General features: G+C 34.5%; 3 protein-coding genes and 2 pseudogenes across 6 annotated transcripts; 4 read left to right on the top strand and 1 right to left on the bottom strand.

The window, feature by feature from the left end:
- Positions 1–273: 273 nt before the first annotated feature.
- On the top strand, positions 274–3,314 carry AT4G08430 (Ulp1 protease family protein; the record flags this gene model as incomplete). The annotated part of the gene is made up of 6 exons (NM_116912.1): positions 274–877; positions 1,130–1,254; positions 1,345–1,614; positions 1,707–2,329; positions 2,399–2,507; positions 2,619–3,314. 6 exons carry the CDS (start codon positions 274–276, stop codon positions 3,312–3,314), a joined length of 2,427 nt encoding a protein of 808 aa, NP_192583.1.
- Positions 3,315–7,012: 3,698 nt separating this feature from the next.
- On the top strand, positions 7,013–8,055 carry AT4G08420 (annotated as a pseudogene; the record flags this gene model as incomplete). The annotated part of the gene is made up of 1 exon: positions 7,013–8,055.
- A 1,445-nt stretch (positions 8,056–9,500) lies between these two features.
- AT4G08410 (Proline-rich extensin-like family protein) lies at positions 9,501–11,891 on the top strand (the record flags this gene model as incomplete). Of its 2 annotated transcripts, NM_001340585.1 has the most annotated exons (2): positions 9,501–9,785; positions 11,436–11,891. In NM_001340585.1, 2 exons carry the CDS (start codon positions 9,501–9,503, stop codon positions 11,622–11,624), a joined length of 474 nt encoding a protein of 157 aa, NP_001328343.1. In that variant the 3' UTR covers positions 11,625–11,891. The 2 variants fall into 2 exon arrangements, with proteins under 2 accessions (NP_001328343.1, NP_192581.1); NM_116910.2 differs by having other exon boundaries at positions 9,501–11,847.
- Positions 11,892–18,800: 6,909 nt separating this feature from the next.
- On the top strand, positions 18,801–18,941 carry AT4G08406 (uncharacterized protein; the record flags this gene model as incomplete). Its single annotated transcript, NM_001125478.1, has 1 exon — positions 18,801–18,941. The coding sequence occupies one exon, from the start codon at positions 18,801–18,803 to the stop codon at positions 18,939–18,941; it is 141 nt and encodes a 46-aa protein (NP_001118950.1).
- A 311-nt stretch (positions 18,942–19,252) lies between these two features.
- AT4G08405 lies at positions 19,253–21,317 on the bottom strand (annotated as a pseudogene; the record flags this gene model as incomplete). Its single annotated transcript has 1 exon — positions 19,253–21,317.
- Positions 21,318–23,171: the final 1,854 nt, after the last annotated feature.

Here is a 23,171-nt window from a genome sequence, read left to right as displayed (position 1 = left end):
TTTCTGTGATTAGGAATGGCGTCTTCTAGTCATACCCGCAGTTATCCGCTTTGCTTGTATGAAGAAGAAAAATCATCGTTGCAAAAAAGGAGTATGGCCCACAGCTGCTATGTTTCTCAAATTGGGAAGATCAAAGACGGATTAGGTGCAGATGTGTGGGATGAGTTGAAGAAAACTACACTTGGTCTTTTTATAAAGTTTACTGAAAGTGACTTTATATGGGCTACCCAGACAGTTCATTTCTTCCTCACGAATCAGTTGCGAGTAGACAACATGCATGAGATGTGGTGTTTGATTGATCGCAGGCCAATAAGATTTTCTCTCTACGAGTTTGAGAACATAACGGGCCTCAATTGCGATATGTTTGACGAGTCTGACACTGGTGAAACTGATTACAAAGATTTTTGGAATGAAATGGGGGTAGCAATGTCTGTTGGTCCATTGTTTACAGAGTTGGAACGTGTCTTTGAGATTAGCAAGACATGGAGTTTGGAGAAGAGGATGATGGTTGGTAGATTATGTTTACAATATGTGGGAGTACATGGGATTCATCACGGTTCTAGAGTCCCGTTGTCGAGTGCTAAAAGAGTGCTTGATCCTGTTGCTTTTGAGAAGTATCCTTGGGGTCGAGTGGCTTTTGACTCTCTATTAAGGTCTGTGAAGTTTGTCAAGTATGACGGGGATTCTTATGTGATTCACGGTTGTGTTCAGGCCTTGCTGGTGTGGATATATGAGAGTGTGCCTGGAATTGGAGAAGCTTGTGGGTTTAGAAAAACAACACTGACGGGTGTTCCGCTACTTGATTGGAGATCTTCTAAAAAACGTTTTAACTTTACCGCTTTCATTGAAAAGGAGAAGGCTGCCCACGGACAGGTATGTAAGGTTTTCTAGATCAAATCTGCTACTTGTCTTTAAAAAAAAACTGAAACTGAACTTGCACAAACGTTTTACATTAATCTTGTGATTATATGTATGTAGGTGCGTGTGAGCCATATGATCCTTGTATCTGAAGAAAACATGTATCCTAAATGGAGTGACTCAGCTGAGAATCATGATACGGCGCTTGACAACTTGCTTAAAGACATCATCCACAACCGTTTATAACCTCATGCGTGGACACATGTGGCAGCACGACATAAGAGGAAACAGAATCAAGAATCATCAAACGAGGATGGTGAGAGTAAAGTGATGGAATCAACGCCTGCAGATGATGTATCTCATAAGAAGCAAAGAACAGGGAAAGCTCATATAAAGGTCCTGTTTTTACCATTTCTGATTTTTCCATATACATAGGTCTATATGTTGACAGTGAATTACCTAACATTGTTATATGCATCATTATAGGTCGATGAAGAGGAGAAGACAAGCTTGCTGGATATTCGGAATATGTTGGAAAAAATGAATGTCACAATTAGTGACATGGACAAGAATGCAAGCAGCAGATTGGATGGGTTGGAGAAGAAAGTTACTTGCTTAGAAGCGAGTGTAAAAACAAGGTTTGAAGCTGTGGAGACTGATATGAGAGTTCTTAAAGAGTCTCAGCCCCTTGTAGTATGCAATGAAGCTGCCACATCAAACAACAATGATGAATATGAGGCAAATAGTAACCAATGTGTAAGTAGCTGTCAGTTTTTAATTTTACTGTTGGCTGTTTTGGATTTGAATTCTGCGTTTATTACAATGAATGTGTACTGTGTTTTTTTCAGTCTTGGGTTGTAGAGGAGAAGTCAGGTTCTGTTGATGGGTTGCCTATTCAAAGAGTGGTTAAGAAGGCTGTTAATTCAGTGAAGAACATGGAAGCTGCTACAAAGGTCCTTACTAAGAAGAAAGTTGCAAAATCTGATAAGAAGAAGACAATTGTCAATGTAGAGAAGGTAGAAAAACCAAAACCTGAAATGAAGAAGACAGCTGTAAAGGTAGAGAAGGTAGATAGTCCAAAACCTGAGAAGAAGAAGTCAGTTGTAGCTCCAACAACAAAGACGTTTGATGATGATGTTGTGGATGTCACTGATAAGGTTAATGCAGACAATCTGAAAATGGCTTCACGTTCAGAAGAAACATTCTCCAATCCTCTAGATCAGATGGCTAATAAGGCAACGACTGATGCATTGAGAGCACTTCAAGAAGGACTAGATAATCTGGACGGTATTACTAGTAAGAGGAGACGAGTGCCACAGCTAGCGGGTTCTCAGAAATATCCGTCTGTAGGAAATTCAACAGTGAAGCGCATAATCACTGATGTACCATCGTCTTCTTCGGTAACTGAACATCTTCAACCTGTTTCTGATGACCAATTTGATAGGCTGAAGGATTGGCTCGAACCAGATTTGTAAGTGTCTATTTTTCTTCACATAGAAACGTTTTGTGCTATCATTACTCATTCTTTTTTTTTCTGCAGTGAAAAAGAAGGCCTGAACACCAGCAACTTTAATGCTCGGTTCTACTGGCAGATAATGACTCCAAGAAGCGATTGGTCAACAGAAAAATATGGATGGCTGAAAGACTATGTAAGTATAGCAATTTTTAAAGATTTTTGCTTTCAATTGATTAAATCATTTAGTGTTAGCTGGCTGAAACTATATGTAACTATAATAATTGTTGTTTTGATTATAATGCAGCACATGGGAGCTGCAATGTCATTGTTTCGCCGAAGATTCAATCGTGATCCGTCAAAATATCCCAACCAGAGAATAGCTTTTTTGGACCAAGATTTGATCTCCACAATGCTCAAAGACTATAAACAGTTTCAACCGGATTATAGGTGCTTCAAATTCAGGGAGCATTATGAGGATCAAGTCAATGGTACAGCTCAATGTGACGCGGCGAAAAACAAGAAATGGTTTGTTGATGTGGATCACCTATATGCATACCTCTTTGTCAACGGGAATCATTGGGTCGCTCTGGACATTGACTTGCCAAAAAAACGGATCAATGTTTATGATAGCATCCCGAGCTTGACTACGGATACAGAAATGGTGATACAGTGCATGTTTGTGATGACAATGATTCCTGCCATGTTGAGTTCATTTATTCCGTCAAAGCAACGTAGGAGGAGCTACTCAAAGTTGGAGTGGAAGAGGATTACGAAGATCCCGGAGAATCTTGACGCATGTGATTGTGCTATCTACTCAATAAAGTACATCGAATGTTTGGCGCTTGGCAAGTCCTTTGATGGCTTGTGTGATGAGAACATGCAGTCCCTATGGACTAAACTTGCTGTGGAGATGTTTGAGGAATTAGGCAAGAATGCTGGAACACTACACTCTGAGGTTCGTTGCAAGGCCTTCAAATTCCCAAGCCTCATGGATGATTAGAAGCTTCTATTAAGAACCATGTTCCTTTTTAAGCTTTTCATTTTGTTATGTCTATGACTTTTAGGACCCATGTTTTGTCTCAAACTTTTAAGTACATGTATCTAAACCCTTTTAAGTACATGAGTACATGTTTTGTCTCAGATTTTTTGGTTGTTCAGCTTCAATAACAACCTTCATTTTGTCCATGATAGACTCGGTTTCCAACTGCAGTCTTATATTAAACTATTAAACATAATAATGATGAAATATTTGTTAATCTATTAAAAGGTGAATAATTATTTATCTTACAGAAAAAAATATATAAATTTTATTAACCTTAACATATAATGTTTGAACGTTATCAACAAAACTTGACATATTGCAAGACTGTTGATATATCTCTATTTTTACTGCTTTTACCTATAATTTTGGTATAGGTTTTAGAGTCTATTTGTTATTTCTAAAGTCTTTTATAGTTATTTTCAGGAATTTACAAGTTTGGGATGCAATTGGAGATAATGGAGCATTCTGGAGGAAAATAGAGAACTTATGTTGCAGAAGAAATTCGGAGACCAAAAATCGTGTAGGTGTCGATCGACACCACCCCTTGTGTCGAGAGACACAATACCTGACGACAATTCAAAGACGCGTTTTATTGAAGTTATGAAGATTTGCAGCCCAGAACTTTCTCTTATTTTTAAACAAGGTTCAGCACGTTTTAGAAACATATATATATATATATATATATATATATATATATATATATATATATATATATATATAGTTTTAAGGTCATTGTTTAGACCTAAGCTTGGAGAGGCTATTCTCCTTTTCTATTCTGTACTTGGGAGCAAAACCATGTAGAGACTCCCTTTAAAGAAGATCTTTCTAAACTCTATTCTCTTCTTAATTTCATTATTGATTTCTTATTCAAACATGTTTTGTTCTTCTATGATCATGATTGAGTAGTTTTCTTGTTAGGTTTAGGGTTTTTCATTAGGAAGTTAGATGATTTAGTAGATTGCCTCTTTGTTAGGATATCTGTAGGATTCTTCATTTTTACTTGTTCTTAATGCTAGTTCTCTAGTATCAACTAGAACTTGATTTTAAATAATAGGTTTGCCCATCATAGGTACATGTTACCAAAACTACTGTTTGATGGGCCAGGTTTATAGGTGTGTAATAAAAATCGGCCTATGTACTTAGGTGAACTTATCGAACTCGTTTAGCATGCATGTCTTAATATAGGGATTCACCGGCACATCACTAGGGATCTTTAACCTTAGGCAGAGTGAGTAGCACGGCACATCACCGGTTATTCTGTAATTAAGGTTTGAGTTTAAGAACGGTTTGATCACATCCTAGCTATTTGTTGATCTACTATCATCTATTTCCTGAGAATACCCTAAACCTGACACTTTTCTCTATCTGATTTATATCTTGAGTTTTATTGCTTTTCTTTGTTTCTTATTTTATACCCTATTTGTTTAGCTTAATTCGAAACTTTAGTCTATTGTGTGATCCGAGAGCTTTTCGGAATTCGACCCTAAAGTGCTACAATCGATCTTTTATTTGAGAGAGTGGTCTTACGATTAATTTGACCTACATCAACTGTAATTCACGAACTTGCGACTCGTTTCTATTAATTTATTACAGGTTAGTTTGTATTTAAATATTTTTTAGTTTTTTTATCTTAAATATATTTATCCTCTATTTTCTTAAACTACAAACAAAATGATAGTAATCACGTATCTACGTAAATTACTATATGTGTTATGAAATATATATGCATGTAATTATGTAAGTATCAAAAGTAAATGTGATTAAGTGTACTCATGTTTGAGTAAGACGTTTAGGACAAATTAATATATCCAAAATTTAGTAAAAAAAATCCTCAATTTGTTGTAGGTTTTTAAACCTTCATTTTTTTAAAAATGGTAAAATAACACTTTCTATTATTAAATAAATTTAAAATATACTAAAATAAAAATAATAAGTAATTTTGTTTAATATTTTTTTCTAAATACTATTTTACAAGTAATTTATTTTAGGTAAAAAAATAGGGAAACCCATATTTTAGAGTTAATTACTAGAATGACATCCCAAAAATATGGGTTATTTGAGTAATATTTTAGACCAAAATGTCTTTTATTTCATTTGTTAGGAAAAAGAATATTACAGAAAAACCATTATTATTTAATTTAAAAAACAATTTTAATAACGAAATTGCCACTCTAAAAGTTTAGTCGAATTTAAAAAATTTGGTACTCATGTTGCGACAGATTTATTTTGTGCGACAGATTTGTTTGTCCACCACAGATTTTGTTCGGCAGATTTTTCTTGTTCCACATATTTATGTAAGTTTTAGTTACTACAGATATATATAGGTTTTCACAGATTTGTTTCCCCGCGACAGATTTGTTTTCTATAGACTCCACAGACATTCTAACAATTATTAAATTTGAAAGTACGCGAACAAGTCTGTCGCATATTTGTTTAGGAAAATCAAGTCTGTGGCAGATTTGTTTAGAAAAATCTCAGAGTCATTGTGTTTGGTAACAGATTTATTATTTTACAATTTAAACTGTAGTGTTGCCACAGTTTTTTCATCCAAATAAAATGAAATTCAATGATTATGTTATATGTGATCAAAGATTTTATGAACTTGTTGGTAAATCTATCGTTTTATAACAGATTTTGCTTTCAAAAATAAATTACTAGACAGTATCCTAGTGATAACAGATTTGTTTTTAGTGATAACAGTTTTGTTTTTCAGATCTTAAGCATAAGAGATTTACTCATGTCTTGTTATAACATATATGTTTATAAATAGAATAACCTTTTCATTGATGACAGACCTTTTGTTGACAGATTTGTTTTCAAATTTTGAAACATCAGTTTTGTTTTCAAAATTTTGTTAAACGCTCAATTAAAAACGTTGCCCGGTTTGAGAGCTTCGGTGAACCGGTTTATTTACAATGTGTTACGACAGACTTATAATTGATGACAACAAATTTGTTTAATTTATTTCCATATTTGACATTTGGTGCATTAAATTGAGATTATTCACTTCCGTTTTTTTTCCTTATTTTACGCTCCAACTGTTTAAATTATACACTAAGATTACACTTCCTTCCTTTTCGGGATTTCTTAGATTCAGTGGTTTGTTCTCTTCCTCAATTCATCTACGTTTTTTAGTTGTGACTTTTTTATTCATGTTTTCTAATTCGCTTTCTAATACGTTTTCTTCATACTAAGAATAAGGGGTTGGGTATGGATCAGATTATTCTCGTGTGTGGAAGATGGATTTTTGAGAAAACCAGATGGCTTTTTGTTGTTGATAATAGTAAAGGTTGTAGAGTTCATGAAGGTAACAGTGAAACCAATTTTCATGATTTTGTTCCAATGGTGTATGAGGATTACGGTTTGGATAACAGGCTATTCGAAGTAGTTTTGAGTTACAAGATCTCAAACTAAAAAAAAACTACCAGCAGATACACCACCAGTTATTATTGATAATAATAAACAGTTTCAAGATTTTTTGGGCATATGAAAAAAAAGAAACTTCTCGGCTTTGTGTTGAGGTAAAGGAAAAAATTCACGTTCAAACCACAAAGGAAGGACTTGATGGTTTCGTTGATTGCACTTTGACAAGTTCTTTACGACCAAGTAATATAGTCCATGAGGTAGAAGGAGAAATCGATTTATCCAGTGAAAACATGGAAGAAGCTGGTGTTAATAATATTTATGTGGATGGTGAAGATGATGAAAGTAGATTTGATTACTGCGACGATTCTTACAGAACCGATTTCGATGATGAGAACTTTAGCATGTACGGAATTCCACATGAAGAAGAAGAAAAACCTAAGTTACCACTCAAAAAAAGAAATTTAGGTATATTCATCGAAGAAGAAAAAGAAGAAGCTACTTCTGCTACTCTAGATGTGTCTTCATTGGAGCTGGAGGTTGGACAAAGTTTTGAAACAAAGGAGCACTTGGAGAAACGTTTGAAGATACTTACCGTATTACAGAATTTTGATTTTGATGTTCATAAATCGACTCCAAAAAGTATATCGTCAAGTATTGGGTTAAAGGTTTTAAGTGGATGGTTCGAGCAACACCAGTTGGTGACTCTACGAAGTTTCATGTGAGAGTATTTAAGTCGGAACATACATGTTCTGTTAGAAAGCGTTCATCGTGTTCCCGACAAGCAACCCACCAAATACTTGGACTGTTGTACAAGGATTACGTTGGTGGGATTGGACCCAAGGTTGTACCAATCCATGTTGCTGAAGCGTTGAATAAACGCTTTCAAATCAAGGTATGATTTACTATTTCTTTTCTATTTTTAATCGCATTTTTATAGTATTGCTAATACTCACTGTAAAATAATAATGTGTAAATGGATTATTGGAAGGCATATCAGACACTAAGGTATGCACAACAATTCTTTAGGGATAGTCCAGAAAGTGGATATGAGCAGCTTCCGACATACTTGTATATGCTAAGGAGAGAAAATCCTGGAACTTTTACTCGATTGAAAATAGAAGAAGAAGAAGAAGAGACATGCAAAGGGGGTAATAAGAGAAGAAACAAATCACTCACCAAGGGCAAAGAGAAATCGCCAAATCCTGATGATATTGTTGCCGTTGTTGTTCTCGGAGAAGTTGATTTCGAGATCGGGGTTTTGGGTATATCGAAGAAGAAGAAGAAGAAGTGGAAGAAGAAGATTGGGAAAAAAATAGTGATGGCAAAAACCTAATTAACTATTCTTATTATCATTTATCATTTTTGTTTTAATTTTTACTTAATTAACTATTTTTATTTTTCTAAATTGGTTTTTTTTAAGGGAATTTTGATTCTGGTCAATTAGTCTTTTCACTAAAGATTAGAGTCATTCTAGTTTAGGGGAGTCATTCTAGTTATTTTGATTAAAAGTAGAGTCAACTTGAGCAAATTTCGGTTTATTTTAAAAAGTAATTTATCTGAAAAAGTAATTTATTTTTGCCGAGTTGAAGTTTTTTTAGTCTACATGTAAAACAATTATATAAAACCGTGATCTCAAATCTAGTTGAGATATAGTAAAACAGTTTTGTTACAACTAAAATGTTTTTGTCTAAACAATTTAAATTTATTTGCTCGGACAATCGGTTTCATATTGAAGATAATATACCCGAAGTCTATTCAAATTTTATTTCTTTTGATTCGAGCGTATGTATAATCCAATTTTGGATAAAAGTAATTATTTTATGGTATATAGGATATTTTACATTCTTTTACATATATATACATTTAATTACAACAAGATTTATTTGATTGAGTTATAGAAATGCATGAACGTGAAACCAAACAAATTTTATACAGTTAAAACGGTAAACTATATAATTGTATGAGAACATGTTTAATGGCCTCAACAAATTCTTCTTTCATTTTTTACAGCTTTGCAACGCTGCTCCCGTAAATGTTTGGCTTTGATGCTTCCCCTTCCATATATTTATCTGGAATTGTTTTAAATATTTTTATATAAAGAAGATATATCATCCATAGTTTTATCAATTGTATCATTTTTTGGCGGCTTAAAAAAATTTTAAACCTTAAATATAATCATATCTTGAAAATACATGATGTTTACAAAATTATTTATGTACTAATTTCAAGAAAAACTTAACCCATAATATACATTAAGATTTTTTAATGCATATAAAAAATGTGTGGTACGACTTATGAGAGGAAAAATCGAAACTTTGTGTGAACCTTTGTATATCGCTCACCTTAAATTTTTATTGAACTTTTGTTTTCATGAGTCTTTTGTTTCTACATTGGTTATTTTTGTTTCACTTTGAATCAATAGAACTCTTATATCGATGAAATTAATTAAATTCTTGTAGAGTATTTCATTATAAAACCAAGTAAATCGTCCAAGTTACAATAAATTTAACAAACTTATAGCTAAAAATAATCATCAACTGACGGATATGTTTTGTACTTCAAAATACTTGAGTCGACAAATTCAAACAAAAGAATATGGAAACGTATTAAAAAAATTTGAGAGTTGCTAGAGAATCTAATAATACTTCATATTCCTCACAAGTCACTACTTTTCAAACAAACAACTTAGCACGTCCTCTAATGTTTTTGGAAGTGCCACACACGAACCCAGGTTGAGAAGATAATATTATATTTACACCAAAAAAAACTATATAAAGGATGTTCATGATCAAATATAACATAAAACCAAAACAAAGAAAAAAGATAGTTGCAATGGGTGTGATTAGAACCTCAAGAACGATGGGGTTAGGACAGTGCATGGTTTATGTTGTCGTCCTAAGTGCCATTGCGGCTACAGTGACATCATACCCTTACACATCCCCTCAAACTCCACATTACAATTCTCCAAGCCATGAACACAAAATCCCTAAGTACACACCACATCCAAAACCATCTATTTACAGCTCTTCACCACCTCCATCATACTACTCTCCTTCTCCAAAGGTTGATTACAAGTCTCCACCACCATCATACGTTTACAGTTCCCCACCACCACCATACTACTCTCCGTCTCCAAAGGTTGACTACAAGTCCCTACCACCCCCATACGTCTACAGTTCCCCACCCCCACCATACTACTCTCCTTCACCAAAGGTTAACTACAAGTCTCCACCGCCACCATACGTCTACAGCTCTCCACCACCACCATACTACAGTCCATCTCCAAAGGGTGACTACAAGTCTCCACCACCCCCATACGTCTACAGTTCCCCACCCCCACCATACTACTCTCCTTCTCCAAAGGTTGACTACAAGTCTCCACCACCACCATACGTCTACAGCTCCCCACCACCACCATACTACAGTCCAACTCCAAAGGTTGACTACAAGTCCCCACCACCCCCATACGTCTACAGCTCCCCACCCCCACCATACTACAGTCCATCTCCAAAGGTTGACTACAAGTCTCCACCACCCCCATACGTGTACAGCTCCCCACCCCCACCATACTACTCTCCTTCACCAAAGGTTAACTACAAGTCTCCACCACCACCATACGTCTACGGCTCTCCACCACCACCATACTACAGTCCATCTCCAAAGGTTGACTACAAGTCCCCACCACCCCCATACGTCTACAGTTCCCCACCCCCACCATACTACTCTCCTTCACCAAAGGTTAACTACAAGTCTCCACCACCACCATACGTCTACGGCTCTCCACCACCACCATACTACAGTCCATCTCCAAAGGTTGACTACAAGTCCCCACCACCCCCATACGTCTACAGTTCCCCACCCCCACCATACTACTCTCCTTCTCCAAAGGTTGACTACAAGTCTCCACCACCACCATACGTTTACAGCTCCACACCACCACCATACTACAGTCCATCACCAAAGGTTGACTACAAGTCCCCACCACCCCCATACGTCTACAGTTCCCCACCCCCACCATACTACTCTCCTTCTCCAAAGGTTGACTACAAGTCCCCACCACCACCATACATCTACAGCTCCACACCACTACCATACTACAGTCCATCTCCAAAGGTTGACTACAAGTCCCCACCACCCCCATACGTCTACAGCTCCCCACCCCCACCATACTACTCTCCTTCTCCAAAGGTTGACTACAAGCCTCCACCACCACCATACGTCTACAGCTCCCCACCACCACCATACTACAGTCCATCTCCAAAGGTTGACTACAAGTCCCCACCACCCCCATACGTCTACAGCTTCCCACCCCCACCATACTACAGTCCATCTCCAAAGGTTGACTACAAGTCTCCACCACCCCCATACGTCTACAGCTCTCCACCCCCACCATACTACTCTCCTTCACCAAAGGTTAACTATAAGTCTCCACCACCACCATACGTCTACAGTTCTCCACCACCACCGTACTACTCTCCTTCTCCAAAAGTTGAATACAAGTCCCCACCACCCCCATACATCTATAGTTCCCCACCTCCACCATACTACGCTCCTTCACCAAAGGTTGACTACAAGTCTCCACCACCACCATACGTCTATAGCTCCCCACCCCCACCATATTACTCTCCTTCTCCAAAAGTTGACTATAAGTCTCCACCTCCACCATACGTCTATAGCTCACCACCACCACCATACTACTCTCCTTCTCCAAAGGTTAACTACAAGTCCCCACCACCACCATATGTCTACAGCTCCCCACCTCCACCGTACTACTCCCCTTCTCCTAAGGTCGACTACAAATCTTCCCCACCACAATATGTCTACAGCTCACCACCCACACCATACTACTCTCCTTCTCCTAAAGTCACTTACAAGTCTCCCCCACCACCATATGTTTACTAGATGCCATACTATCGAATTTGAATTGTTTCATTAACAGGAAACATGATCGTAATATTTTCATTTTATGATTTTTTTTCATTTGATTCTTCTGGTTTTGTTCTTTTGTTCAACTATCTTCTTATGTTTTCTTAATTAATAAATTTTGTCGACCTTTATAAATGTATTTCTTAGTTGATATTTGTTTGAATTTGTTCGAGTTTTTTTATTATATGTTTTGCTATCATTGACTAAATTTTTTTTGGTTAGGATATATAGTTTATATTAGACAACAATTAAGAATTGATTTAGAGTTACTTACGTTAGTTTAAAGGAAAGAGTATATATTTCTCTTGGATTTTCTTCATATCTGTTTCAGCTAGCTTGACATTAAAATTTTATTTGATCATGTTCTTCACCCCTAAAATTATGACTATCCTTCTACACAAACTGGCCTCTGTTTTGATCTTCTTCTTCTACTTTTTTCTTTTACCTTACAATTTATTTCAAAAATTGCTAAATTGTCTAGCAGAAAAAAGATTATAAGACTCTTTGACTTATGATGTTGGTACATTCAAGCATTTCTTCATGAAAAAGCGGCATAAAAATTAAAAGATCAGAAAAGTGAATACCATATTCAGGATTGTAGAAGGATATAAATGGCATGGCCAACTGCACCTTCACCTTCAACAGAGACTTCATCCGATGAAAGAAGGTCTTCGCCACATGAGTCTCCAACCAAATCAATACAAAATGAACTAATACAAATCATGGCGAGTATAGTTGTGTACCATTTTTTAGCTTTAATTTCTATATGTTAATAACTTTAAGTAGCAAATATATAAAAACAAGAACATTGGAGATAGAGCGAATTAGATGTCATATATAGCTCCAAGGATACAAGCAAGATCGTCATCCTTGAAAATTTCCTTCCTCAAGGTATTCCACAATAAACCATAAAAGTCTTCTATCTGAAACAATAACAAGCCAATGACTATACATGCAACAAACCACTCTATGGAGACAATGAATTTATCATGACATTTTTTATTCTTGATTTTGGGGTGTAATGAATTCTACAATGACATGATGAGCTTCAAATAGTGTAATACATAAATAATCAAATCATATACAAGTAACTCCGGGAAAGTAATCCAAAGCTTACATACTTTCCCCACCACCATACATCTACATCTCTCCACCACCACCATACTACTATCCTACTCCAAAGTTTGAATACAAGTCTCCACCACCACTGTAATGCCCCCGAATCGCTCTATGGTCGGACAAGCCAAGGGCAACACGGAAACGCTACATTGATAGCTCACACAGACAACCCAACTTAGTTTTCAAATGGATTTAGACCCTTAGCCGGATCACCCACATGAACCATCCCTCACGAACACGGTTTAGGCTTTTCAACCCTTGCCATGATGTTGTGTTAGGCTGGACAAGACTAATATCGAATGAAACACACTCTTTATATGAAAATAATCTTTTATAACGTATAAATTCTCGTACAACCAAGTATCTAAAACGTTTTTACAATGGCGCCTCGAGCCTATACTCTCAAATCCATCAAGAACCAAAATTATTAAGTTTTGAAAAAAGTAACAAACTCTATACCGGTTTACCTACGTCCCGAGCATCCCTCTAATGGTTTCCTCTAAGGTTTCCTGAAAAAACAAAAGGGAGTCATAAGTAATCTAAGATTACTTAGTGAGCTCGGTCTACCTGCAACAGATATTAGTTCCCCATCCCGTAATCATAACATGAAACACGCTACAGAGAATAGCAACGAAAGGTAGTTTGCCGAAGTATATACCAAAAGCATGCACATGCAATCTTGACTCCAATTTTTTATCAAGTTTTAAAGGGCCCGATATGCTTCCTTCAAACACCCCCACACCAAAAACACACACTCCTAGGATCTTCCGCTTTACAACCACAAAGGCATGTAACCGGAGCATCCCTACCAAAACGCTACACCATCGTCTAGACAACTCGACCAGGGTAGCTAGCCCCGTCTCTCCGAGCCTTTCGCACTACATGGCGATCGAGTAACAACGTTAACAAGACCCCATGATAGCACGGTTCATTACAAAGGTCAGACATACCGCGATCTTGATACGCTTATGGTCTATGCCTCCTACCACGAGCACCACGCAACCAGACCCAAAATTTCAAGATATTATGAGACATATGGTTACTCAAACACATAGAATCATCAATATCCTTACTTACCACAACCTACCAACCATAAGCCTTTAAGCATAGGAATCTAAAAGATCTCATATGCGGCTTAGTATCATCATTCACATCATTAATCAATACTCATATAGTTCAAGAAATCATTCAATGAATGAAAGAGTATATGATCATGCAACCAAACAAGCAATCAATCATCCAAATAAACACTCAAACCTATCATGTGCCATATAACATGCTTCGAAACTCACTGAGATTCGGCTAAAGGTTTAAGGCTAGCTTCAACGGTTCTCGGACACCTCACGACTTCTCCACATCATTCGCGTCTTGATCTAGCTTCTTTCTAGCTAACCTCCCTCATTCTTGACTTTTACCACGAATCGACAAATCAAATCTTTTGCCAAGATTCTTGATTCTGATCAACAAGATTCACGTACTATCGTCACAGATTCTCGGTACTGGACAAGGAGTTCTTGTTCACGGACAAGTTTTCTTGATCACGGACATGAATTCTTTAGTCACGGACAGAGGATCTTGATCACGGGCAGAGTTTCTCGATCAGACAAAATCACGACATTGATTTCTCACTCTTGACGATGTTACTACATGGTTTTCTCGATCACGTACGACAGCCTCTCTGCTCTTTTCTCCCATCAAAAAGCCCGAGGTGGTCAAGAATTTATAGGCGGGACAGCTTGGGCTACAACCGACCGCATGCCATCCGGTGGTGACACCTCGCATGACACTTGTCACCCGCCCTTGAAGATACATATGCAGCAGGGATGGGACGACGACACGTGGACGGAGTGGCTTTGGCTCCAAGGGTCCTAAATTTGGCTCCACTCCTCAAGAATTCGGCTCCAAGCTACATTTTTGGGCTCCAAGTTAGCCGGCCCACGAGTCCTTGGCGCGGTCAAAGGGCGTTCAACGCCCGGCGGAGCAAACTTTGTCCCACGACACGCCCGTGTTGCCCATTCTTGCCCATTGAAGATTTATCGCATTTGGGCACATATGGGCAATCGACCCTGTATTCGGGGTAACTTTCTCCTGTTTTGGCTTCGCCCAGATGACCCCATCTTGAACTAGAATCTACCATTTCACGATTCTCCTTTCCCATGATACGACCAGATGAATCAGACTCGGCATTTCATCTGACATTGCACGGCCATGTTCATTTTTGTCTTGCCCATCTCTTTGGGTTTCGTCCCTTAACTAGTTCCTTTCTCTTCCGGTTCTTCTTTGGACGTTCCTCGATGTTTCTTGCATGTTCGCTTACCCCTTGGCGAGGGTCACTACAACCACCATATATCTACAACTCTCCACCACCAGAGTACTACGATCCTTCCTCCAAAGTTTCAATACTACTTTCCAACACCACCATATGTCTACAGCTTCCCATCACCACCATATGTCTAGAGCTCCCTACCTCCACCTTAGAAATCTCCTTCTCCAAAGGTTAAATAAAAGTCTCCATATTTTCTAGGGTCTTCAGTTAGTCTCTTCAATACTGTTGTAAATTATTCTTGATTTTGTGTAAACAATCTCTCTTAAAAAGAGAATTGATTTTGTTTTAAGAGATGTCACAAATTGCGGAGAAGTAATATGAACCTCATCTTTGCCAAAGTAGATCTCAACAATCAACAGGTAGCGCTCCGACAAAGCTCTGAACAAATCGATGTTGAATAAAAAGATAATTTGGTTTTATGTAATGATTTTGTTCAGAATTTGGATTAATCTGGGTAATGGGATTTTGGTGAGGTACAAGTTTTGAACTATGATTTGAAGATTTTGTAAGTTTATTAAAAGATTTTGAACTATAATTCTCAAGTTTTGAAGTTTTGAATATTTACAAAAATGCCCAAGAACTTTTCCCTAATTGCAACGAAGTTTATGTTTGTGTTTCTAGATATAAATAGTTTTTTGGATCATTGTTTAGACTCATCTTTCATTCTACTTTAGCTTGGGCTTAAACATTTTGGGAGATAATTTGGGAGAGCTTTTAGAGACAGATTTCTAAGTTCTTTATTTCTTCTATTGATTTCTTATCGCAATCTATTTTATTCATGATGTTTGTTTCATTCACTATGTCTTAGTAGATTCCTTGTTAGCTTTAGGGTTTTCAAAGGTAAAAGATGAATTGCTAGGTTGATGGTTATTTATGAATAAATCAATTGAGTTATTTATCTAGATCGTGTTTTGTAGAATTCGACCCTTAAGTATTGCACTGATCTTGTAATTTTGAGGGAATAGTTCAACAAGTAAATTTGGCACTACCAAATTTTTGCATCGTTGCCGAAGTTCTACTTTTATTCATCATTAGATAAGGTGTAGAAATTTAGTCTTTTGTTTTTTAGTTACATACGTTTTCTCTCTTCTTTTTCTTGTGTGTTTCTAACCGCAGAACCAAAAACAAGCAAAGAACATGAACAATAGTCTGATTGCTGCGTTAATGGCTAAGATTGACTTTGTGCACAATCTTCTTCTGGAGAATGTCAATTTTGTTGGTGGAACATGGTTTTAAAATCAAAGATTTGAAAATCAACGAGGATACATAGGGTTCTATTGGAATGGTCCTGACTAGTTACACTCAGAAGTCTAAATTCCAGAAACTATTTCAGAGTAGTAGCAACTTCAGCTTCACGAGAAATATGATCTTTCTTGTTACAATGCCCCATTCACCACACCATCAAGTCAGATAGAAAGTTTCTTTGAAAAAAAAGAAGTAAAAGAAGTAAAAAATTCTAATCATATCCTAGTAAAAAGTTCTTAACATATTAAACTATTAAACATAATTAGGATGAAATTTTTGTTAATAGATTAAAGGGTGAATAATTATTTATCTTAGAGAAAAAGGAAATATAAATTTTATTAACCTTAATAGATAATGTTGAACATTATCAACAAAACTTGACATATTGCAAGACTCTAAGTCACGAACTTGTGACTCGTTACTATTAATTTATTAAATGCCAGTATGTGTTTAATTTTTTTTTATAGTTTTTCATCTTAAATATATTTATCCTCTATTTTCTTAAATTACACACAAAATGATAGTAATCACGTATCTACGTAAATTACTATATGTGTTATGAAATATATATATGTATATATATATATATATATATTTGTAATTATGAAAGTATCAAAGATGAATGTGATTAAGTATAATCATGTTTGAGTAAGACGTTTAGGACAAGTTAATATGTAAGATATTTAGCTCACATAGTTTAGTAAAAAAAAAAGTTATGTAGGTTGTTTAGAGATATTCAGAAAAAATGGGTAAAAAAACCATCTCATTTTTCAGAAATATGTAAGAAAATCTTGGGGGATTTGCAAAAATACAATTTTTCTACTACTCTTTTGCAACAATACCCTTTTCCGTTGGCTATTTTTTAAAATACCTCTTTTCTTAAACAAAATGACCAAATTACTCCTCATCTAATGAGAACATTTAATTAGAAACTGAAAGCATTGGCACCAAATTTTATTTTTCCCGCCAATATGTTTTTTCCCGCCGAAAAATGCATTTAAAAATCATTATAAATTTCTTAATAACCCTTTAAAATATCTTAAAAAATCTCTTGTAAATTTTTAAAAAGCTTTGTATAGTTGTTAAGAACCTTAGTATATTATTTTAAAACCTTTTAAAATCTTTATAAAGTCTTTAAATACATACGTAAATAGTAAATAATTTAAAACCAGTTTAAAAACCTTTTAGATATTTTAAAATACTTTTAAATCATTTTAAAACATTTTACAACCATTCTTAAAGATTTAAAATAGTTTTAAAAGAGGTTTAAAAGGATTTACAAGGATTTGAAAACCTTTGTAAATCCTTATAAAATCCTTTTAAAACTCTTATAAAGTCTTTAAAAACATTAGTAAAAAAACGTTTCCCTCTTAAAAAACATATTAATTATTTAAACATTTGTAACTCTTTTTGAACAATTTTATAACTCTTGTGAACCCTTACAAAAGGTTTTAAAAAGATTTACAAGAGTTTTTAAAGGGTTTTAAAACCTTGTAAATCTTTTAAAAATCTTTTAAAAACCCTTGTAAATCCTGTAAAAATATTTAAAAAACTCTTGTAAATCTATTTCCCAGCACATTTCTTTTTAAGGGAAATTGTTTTGGCGAAAAAATCAATATTTTATTTTGTTAACATAAAACATTTTCAAAATAGGGGTAAAATAGTCATTAGAAATAAAAATAGGGTATAGACGAAATGACCAATAGGAAGGGGCATACTTAAAAAGGGATAGTCTTGAAATACCATTCTTAGCAATTTCTCAAAAATCCTTAATTTGTTTGTTGGTTTTAAACCTTCACTTTTAAAAAAATGGTAAAATAACACCTAATATTGTTGGTTAAAGATTTTTTTCCGTAATACTGTTTTACAATATATTTTTCCAAATTGAAGTTTTATTAGCCTTCATGTAAAACAATTATGTAAAACCGTGATCTCAAATCTAGTTGAGATATAGTAAAACAGTTTTGTTACCACTAAAATGTTTTTGTCTAAACAATTTGAATTTATTGGCTCGGAAAACCGGTTTCATATTGAAGATAACATATCCGAAGTCTATTCATATTTTATTTATTTTGATTCGAGCTTATGTATGATTCAATTTTGGATAAAAGTAATTATTTTATGTTATATAGGATATTTTACAATCTTTTACATATACATTTAGTTACAACAAGATTTATTCGATTGTGTTTTAGAAATTCATCAACATGAAACCAAACTAATTTTCTATTAATAAGTTTTATTTGGTTCGGTCACACAAGAACAAAGTTTCGGTTACACAAGTTTAAAACAAATTTATGTTAATAGATTTGAACCATTATAAATCCAAAACTTAGAAAGTAAAAACAAATTTGAACCCCAAAACAAAATGCTAAGATATAAACTGTTTTAGGCTATGTTCTTTTCCTTGTCGCCAGCAACAGCTTGCAGCGACTAAAAATAACACTGTATCTTCTTTAATTATGTCGATGGGTTGTGGTGAAAAGAGAATTTCTTTTCTAAATTTTATGTCGCTGAAGGTGATGATGGTCGCTGAAATTTTTCCGGCGATCAATAATACCGTCTTTAACTTGTCACTTGTAGCTCGTTTCAAATTTAATTAAAAGTAAAGCTGTTTTTGAGTCGTTGACATGAGTCGCTAGCGAAAAGGAAATGAACAGAGCCATACATAACAATTTCTAATGGCGATGAAACTTATTTCTTTATATCGCAAAGAAAAAAAACAACAACTCAATTCTAGAAAACAAATCGTAAACTCGAATTTGGAAAAAATAGATTACAAACTAAGTTATGTTATAAACAGATAGAGGAAATGAGTGTGTTATTCCATTGAGATAAATAGTTCTTTATATAGGAGTACAAGGAAAGGGTAAAACCCTAGAAACATTTAGATGATGGGCTTAGATGATAAGCCTTATAATGAGCATCCATCTTTATTCATAACACTCCCCCTGATGACCATTATAGTACCATAACTCGTAAAGTATTTGAAATGCTGCCTCATTAAAAACCTTACCAGGAAAACCCAATGGAAAAAACCATGGTTAAGGGAAAAAGAGTGCAACATACAATTACTCCCCCTTATGAGTATATTCGTCGAGATCTTTGAGACGGCGTAATCCGATACGATAGACTAACTTCTTGAAAGTAGCAGTAGGTAGCGCCTTGGTGAATAAGTCAGCCAGATTATTATTCGAACGGATCTGTAGAACTCGTACATCGCCGCTCTTTTGTAGATCGTGTGTGTAGAAGAATTTTCGTAGGATGTGCTTTGTTCTATCGCCTTTGATGTATCCGTCTTTGAGTTGTGCGATGCATGCTGCATTGTCTTCGTACATAATTGTTGGAGTCTTTTTCCCTGCATACATACCACAGTCTTCTTGTATATGGTGAACTATGGATCTTAGCCATACACACTCGCGGCTAGCTTCATGAATTAGTAAAATCTCTGCATGATTAGAAGATGTGGCAGAGAATAAACAGTATTTGAGAATAAGTCTGCCAAATCTTCTCTTGAACAAATTTCTGGATAAAGTACAACGTCATTCTTCTGCTCATGAATCTTTTAGATGATTCATCTTGACCATCTTATTTATTTCTCTAAATATCATTAGTGTATAATATTCATTTGGATGATTGATAGAATTTCTTAATATTCATCAAGTGTATTATTTGCGTGTTCTTTAATGTCTCGTTAAAAACCTTGTCATAGAAAAATCATGTGGGATAAAAACTATGATAAGGAAAAAGGGTACATCCACGCATATCATTCAATCTCCCCCTCGGAAACATCTTCTTCAGGAGATGATTTTCAATCAAATACAATATCTCGTTGGAATTAATAACCATAATCTTAATGATCAAAATTATATGGTTTTCATATAGACTTATAAATATCATTATCTAGTGATATTTTATCATAGATTATTGTCATCGTATTACTTATGATAACTCTGTAGGAGTTTTAATGATTTTCAAAACAAATATTAGTTTGATCAATATATTTTGACAAACTCAACGTAAATATACATTTATATGATTATATGTCATGTTACATATTTCTTTTTATTCGATCGAGTAGAGTTCTAGAGAACATAATTCTCATATAATTAATCCTTCAGAGATTATATCTTTCAAGAATTTCATATAAATGTCATATCCAGTGTTCCGTCTCTTATTGCCAGACTTTAGATACTTAAAAAAATATTACATCCACCACAAGAGAATATATCTCTTCATAACATTTCTTATCTTTGTGAAAATCTCATTAATTTCACTATTCTTTCACATAAAGACTCATTTGTTTCCACTGGTTTTACACATCATGTGCATAGACTACTAGTCCAAATATCTCTACTAGAGATTATAATTATATGTCTATTTCTTCTTTTCCATTTTTGGCTAATCATTACTTTGTGTACACTTTTCAATAGACTTTCTTTCATGATCCTCCTTTTTGTCTATAATATCAACTGCTCATAGCATGCAAATATATTACGACGTCGATTTGCTTTTGATTCCATTATATTTTGACATGACATAGCTAGCTAGATCTCTTCATTGTCAAGTACTTGAATGTTTCATTTGTCATGTTTATGTCTCTTTTAGAGATCATTCACTCTCTTCAAGAGATCATCAAAATATTTATTTCCTCAATTTTGGTCATTTTTAATTTTGTGCTCCTTCACTTTTACGAGGATATTTATATTTGGAACCAAGGTCTATTACGCTTCATGCGATCTTAAGACTCAATAGCAGTTTGAAATTGGTCCTTACAGAACATTCATTATATTCTGGAGCATTTAATTTACAACTGGTATAAGTGACTTCATCACTTTATTTGGGTCAGCAAATGCGTCTGGCAATTACAACGCTAAATTCTGTAATTGAATTATCTTTTGGACTCTTAATATACATTCTTTACTCCGAGGATCATTGATAATTCATTTCTATTTATCTTTTTCACCAGCTGTATACATTCTCCCCCTTATGTTGGAATAGCTGACTATATAATATGATAGTCTTCAAAACGAGCGGTATATAAATCCTTCTAGGATGGCTTAGTTATCATTCATATCCAACATGTATTCTTATCCTCCTCTGAGGGTTCATCTCTGCGTGCTGTGGTGGAGCACTTTTCACATTCAAAGCTTTTAGATGAAAACTATTTGGTTTCTGACCCAAAACCAATAATAACGGGGAAAACTATTAATTATTCATTGGCTTGATGCGTATCGATGTTACTAAACCATTTTGTGTATGAACATGAATTTCAAAATGTTAAACACTTATCCCAACGGATATCCAATAGTGGTTATTATAAATAAACACTGAAATACTCTTGTACTTTAATCAAGAAAGTAATCTCGCAAACTCTATGTTGCGAGTTTATAACAAGGATAAATATGACCTTCTTGTCGATGCAACAATCGAGTCAATGCGTCCATTGAATCGATGCATCTTTTATAACCATTAGGTATCTAAATGTCATATAGTGGGTGATCAACCCATAATCATCTCCTTGTATATACTTACGAATAGATAAAGTCCAAATTACTTACACTGGTAAAAATCACATTATCATATTGCTTTCTGAGCAAGTAACATTTGATAAATCATTAGGGAGAATCTTCTGGTTTTTCACCTAATGGCCACATAATTCTCAATACTTTCACATCATCATTAAACCAGGATGACCAATCCGGTTAAGCCAAATATACTCTTGAAACTTTTAATTCTTTTGAAACTTCTAGTTCTTTCAAAACTTCTAATTTACTTTTCATTGTTTATCAGTTACTCCCTTAATGAGATCTTATAATCAAAATTACTTCCATGTATTTTAATAATCAATCATATGTTAATAAAACAATAACGAGATAATAATTAAAATTTTATATTCTACTATAAACGATATTAAATTTGACTAACTATGTAAGATCTTATATTCACTTCAGAATCTGAGTATTACTTATCATCGATAACTCATATGTTTTCTTAGCCTTTGAAAAACACTCGATTTAAGTTTATAATAGTTCTCAAAATTTCTTTCAAAATATTGTGTCTACAGGACAACAATACTTGCGTAAAAGTTTAAGCGTCTGTTTTACCATCTCTGCATCATAGATATTCTCTTAACAATGTGAGTTATATTCACAAAGAGACTTCAAGTCTTGAAGTTTCAGAAATAACTAATTATAACTTATTTTATCTAATAACACATTCGTATAAGAATTGCTTTATACAACTTTTAGATCTTTAGTAGTCAAAGATTGAACATAATCTTCTGGATATGTCACTTATTATCCATGTGAGATTCATTACTTCTCCTCCTCGAAATGATGAAACTTCAAGTTCATCCATCTCATTTTTAATTCCACTCTAGAATCATAATGTATTTTATATCTCATCATATTAACTTTAAGATTTGGAGAATTATACCGCATCGATGATTTTAATTTTGTATTCCCATAGAAAGCAATGTATATGCTCTTCTAGAGTCTTTTAATAAGATTTTATACTACTTGATATACTAGATTATTTCATCGTTAGAAATTTTTCTTATTATTTTTTTTTTTTTTTTACCATATTTATTTTCTAAACTTCTCGTGATAATTTAATTTCTTGAAAAAACTTTGACCATCAAAAATATGATATCTTCTTAAAATACATTAAACTAGTCATTCATGAAAATTTCTATAAGTGATTATACCTATAAATTAAGTTATTTATCAATCAATTTATTTCATAAAATAATCAAGTATTATATACTAATACAATTTTAATGCAATATTGTAAAACCAATCAGAATAAAACTATTTTGTGCAAAATCTGGA

The sequence above is a fragment of the Arabidopsis thaliana genome, chromosome 4 (assembly GCF_000001735.4).
Source record: "Arabidopsis thaliana chromosome 4, partial sequence".
Classification (NCBI taxonomy): Eukaryota; Viridiplantae; Streptophyta; class Magnoliopsida; order Brassicales; family Brassicaceae; genus Arabidopsis; species Arabidopsis thaliana.
Note: the sequence above shows the minus strand (reverse complement) of the source record. Positions and strands in the feature narration are given on the sequence as shown.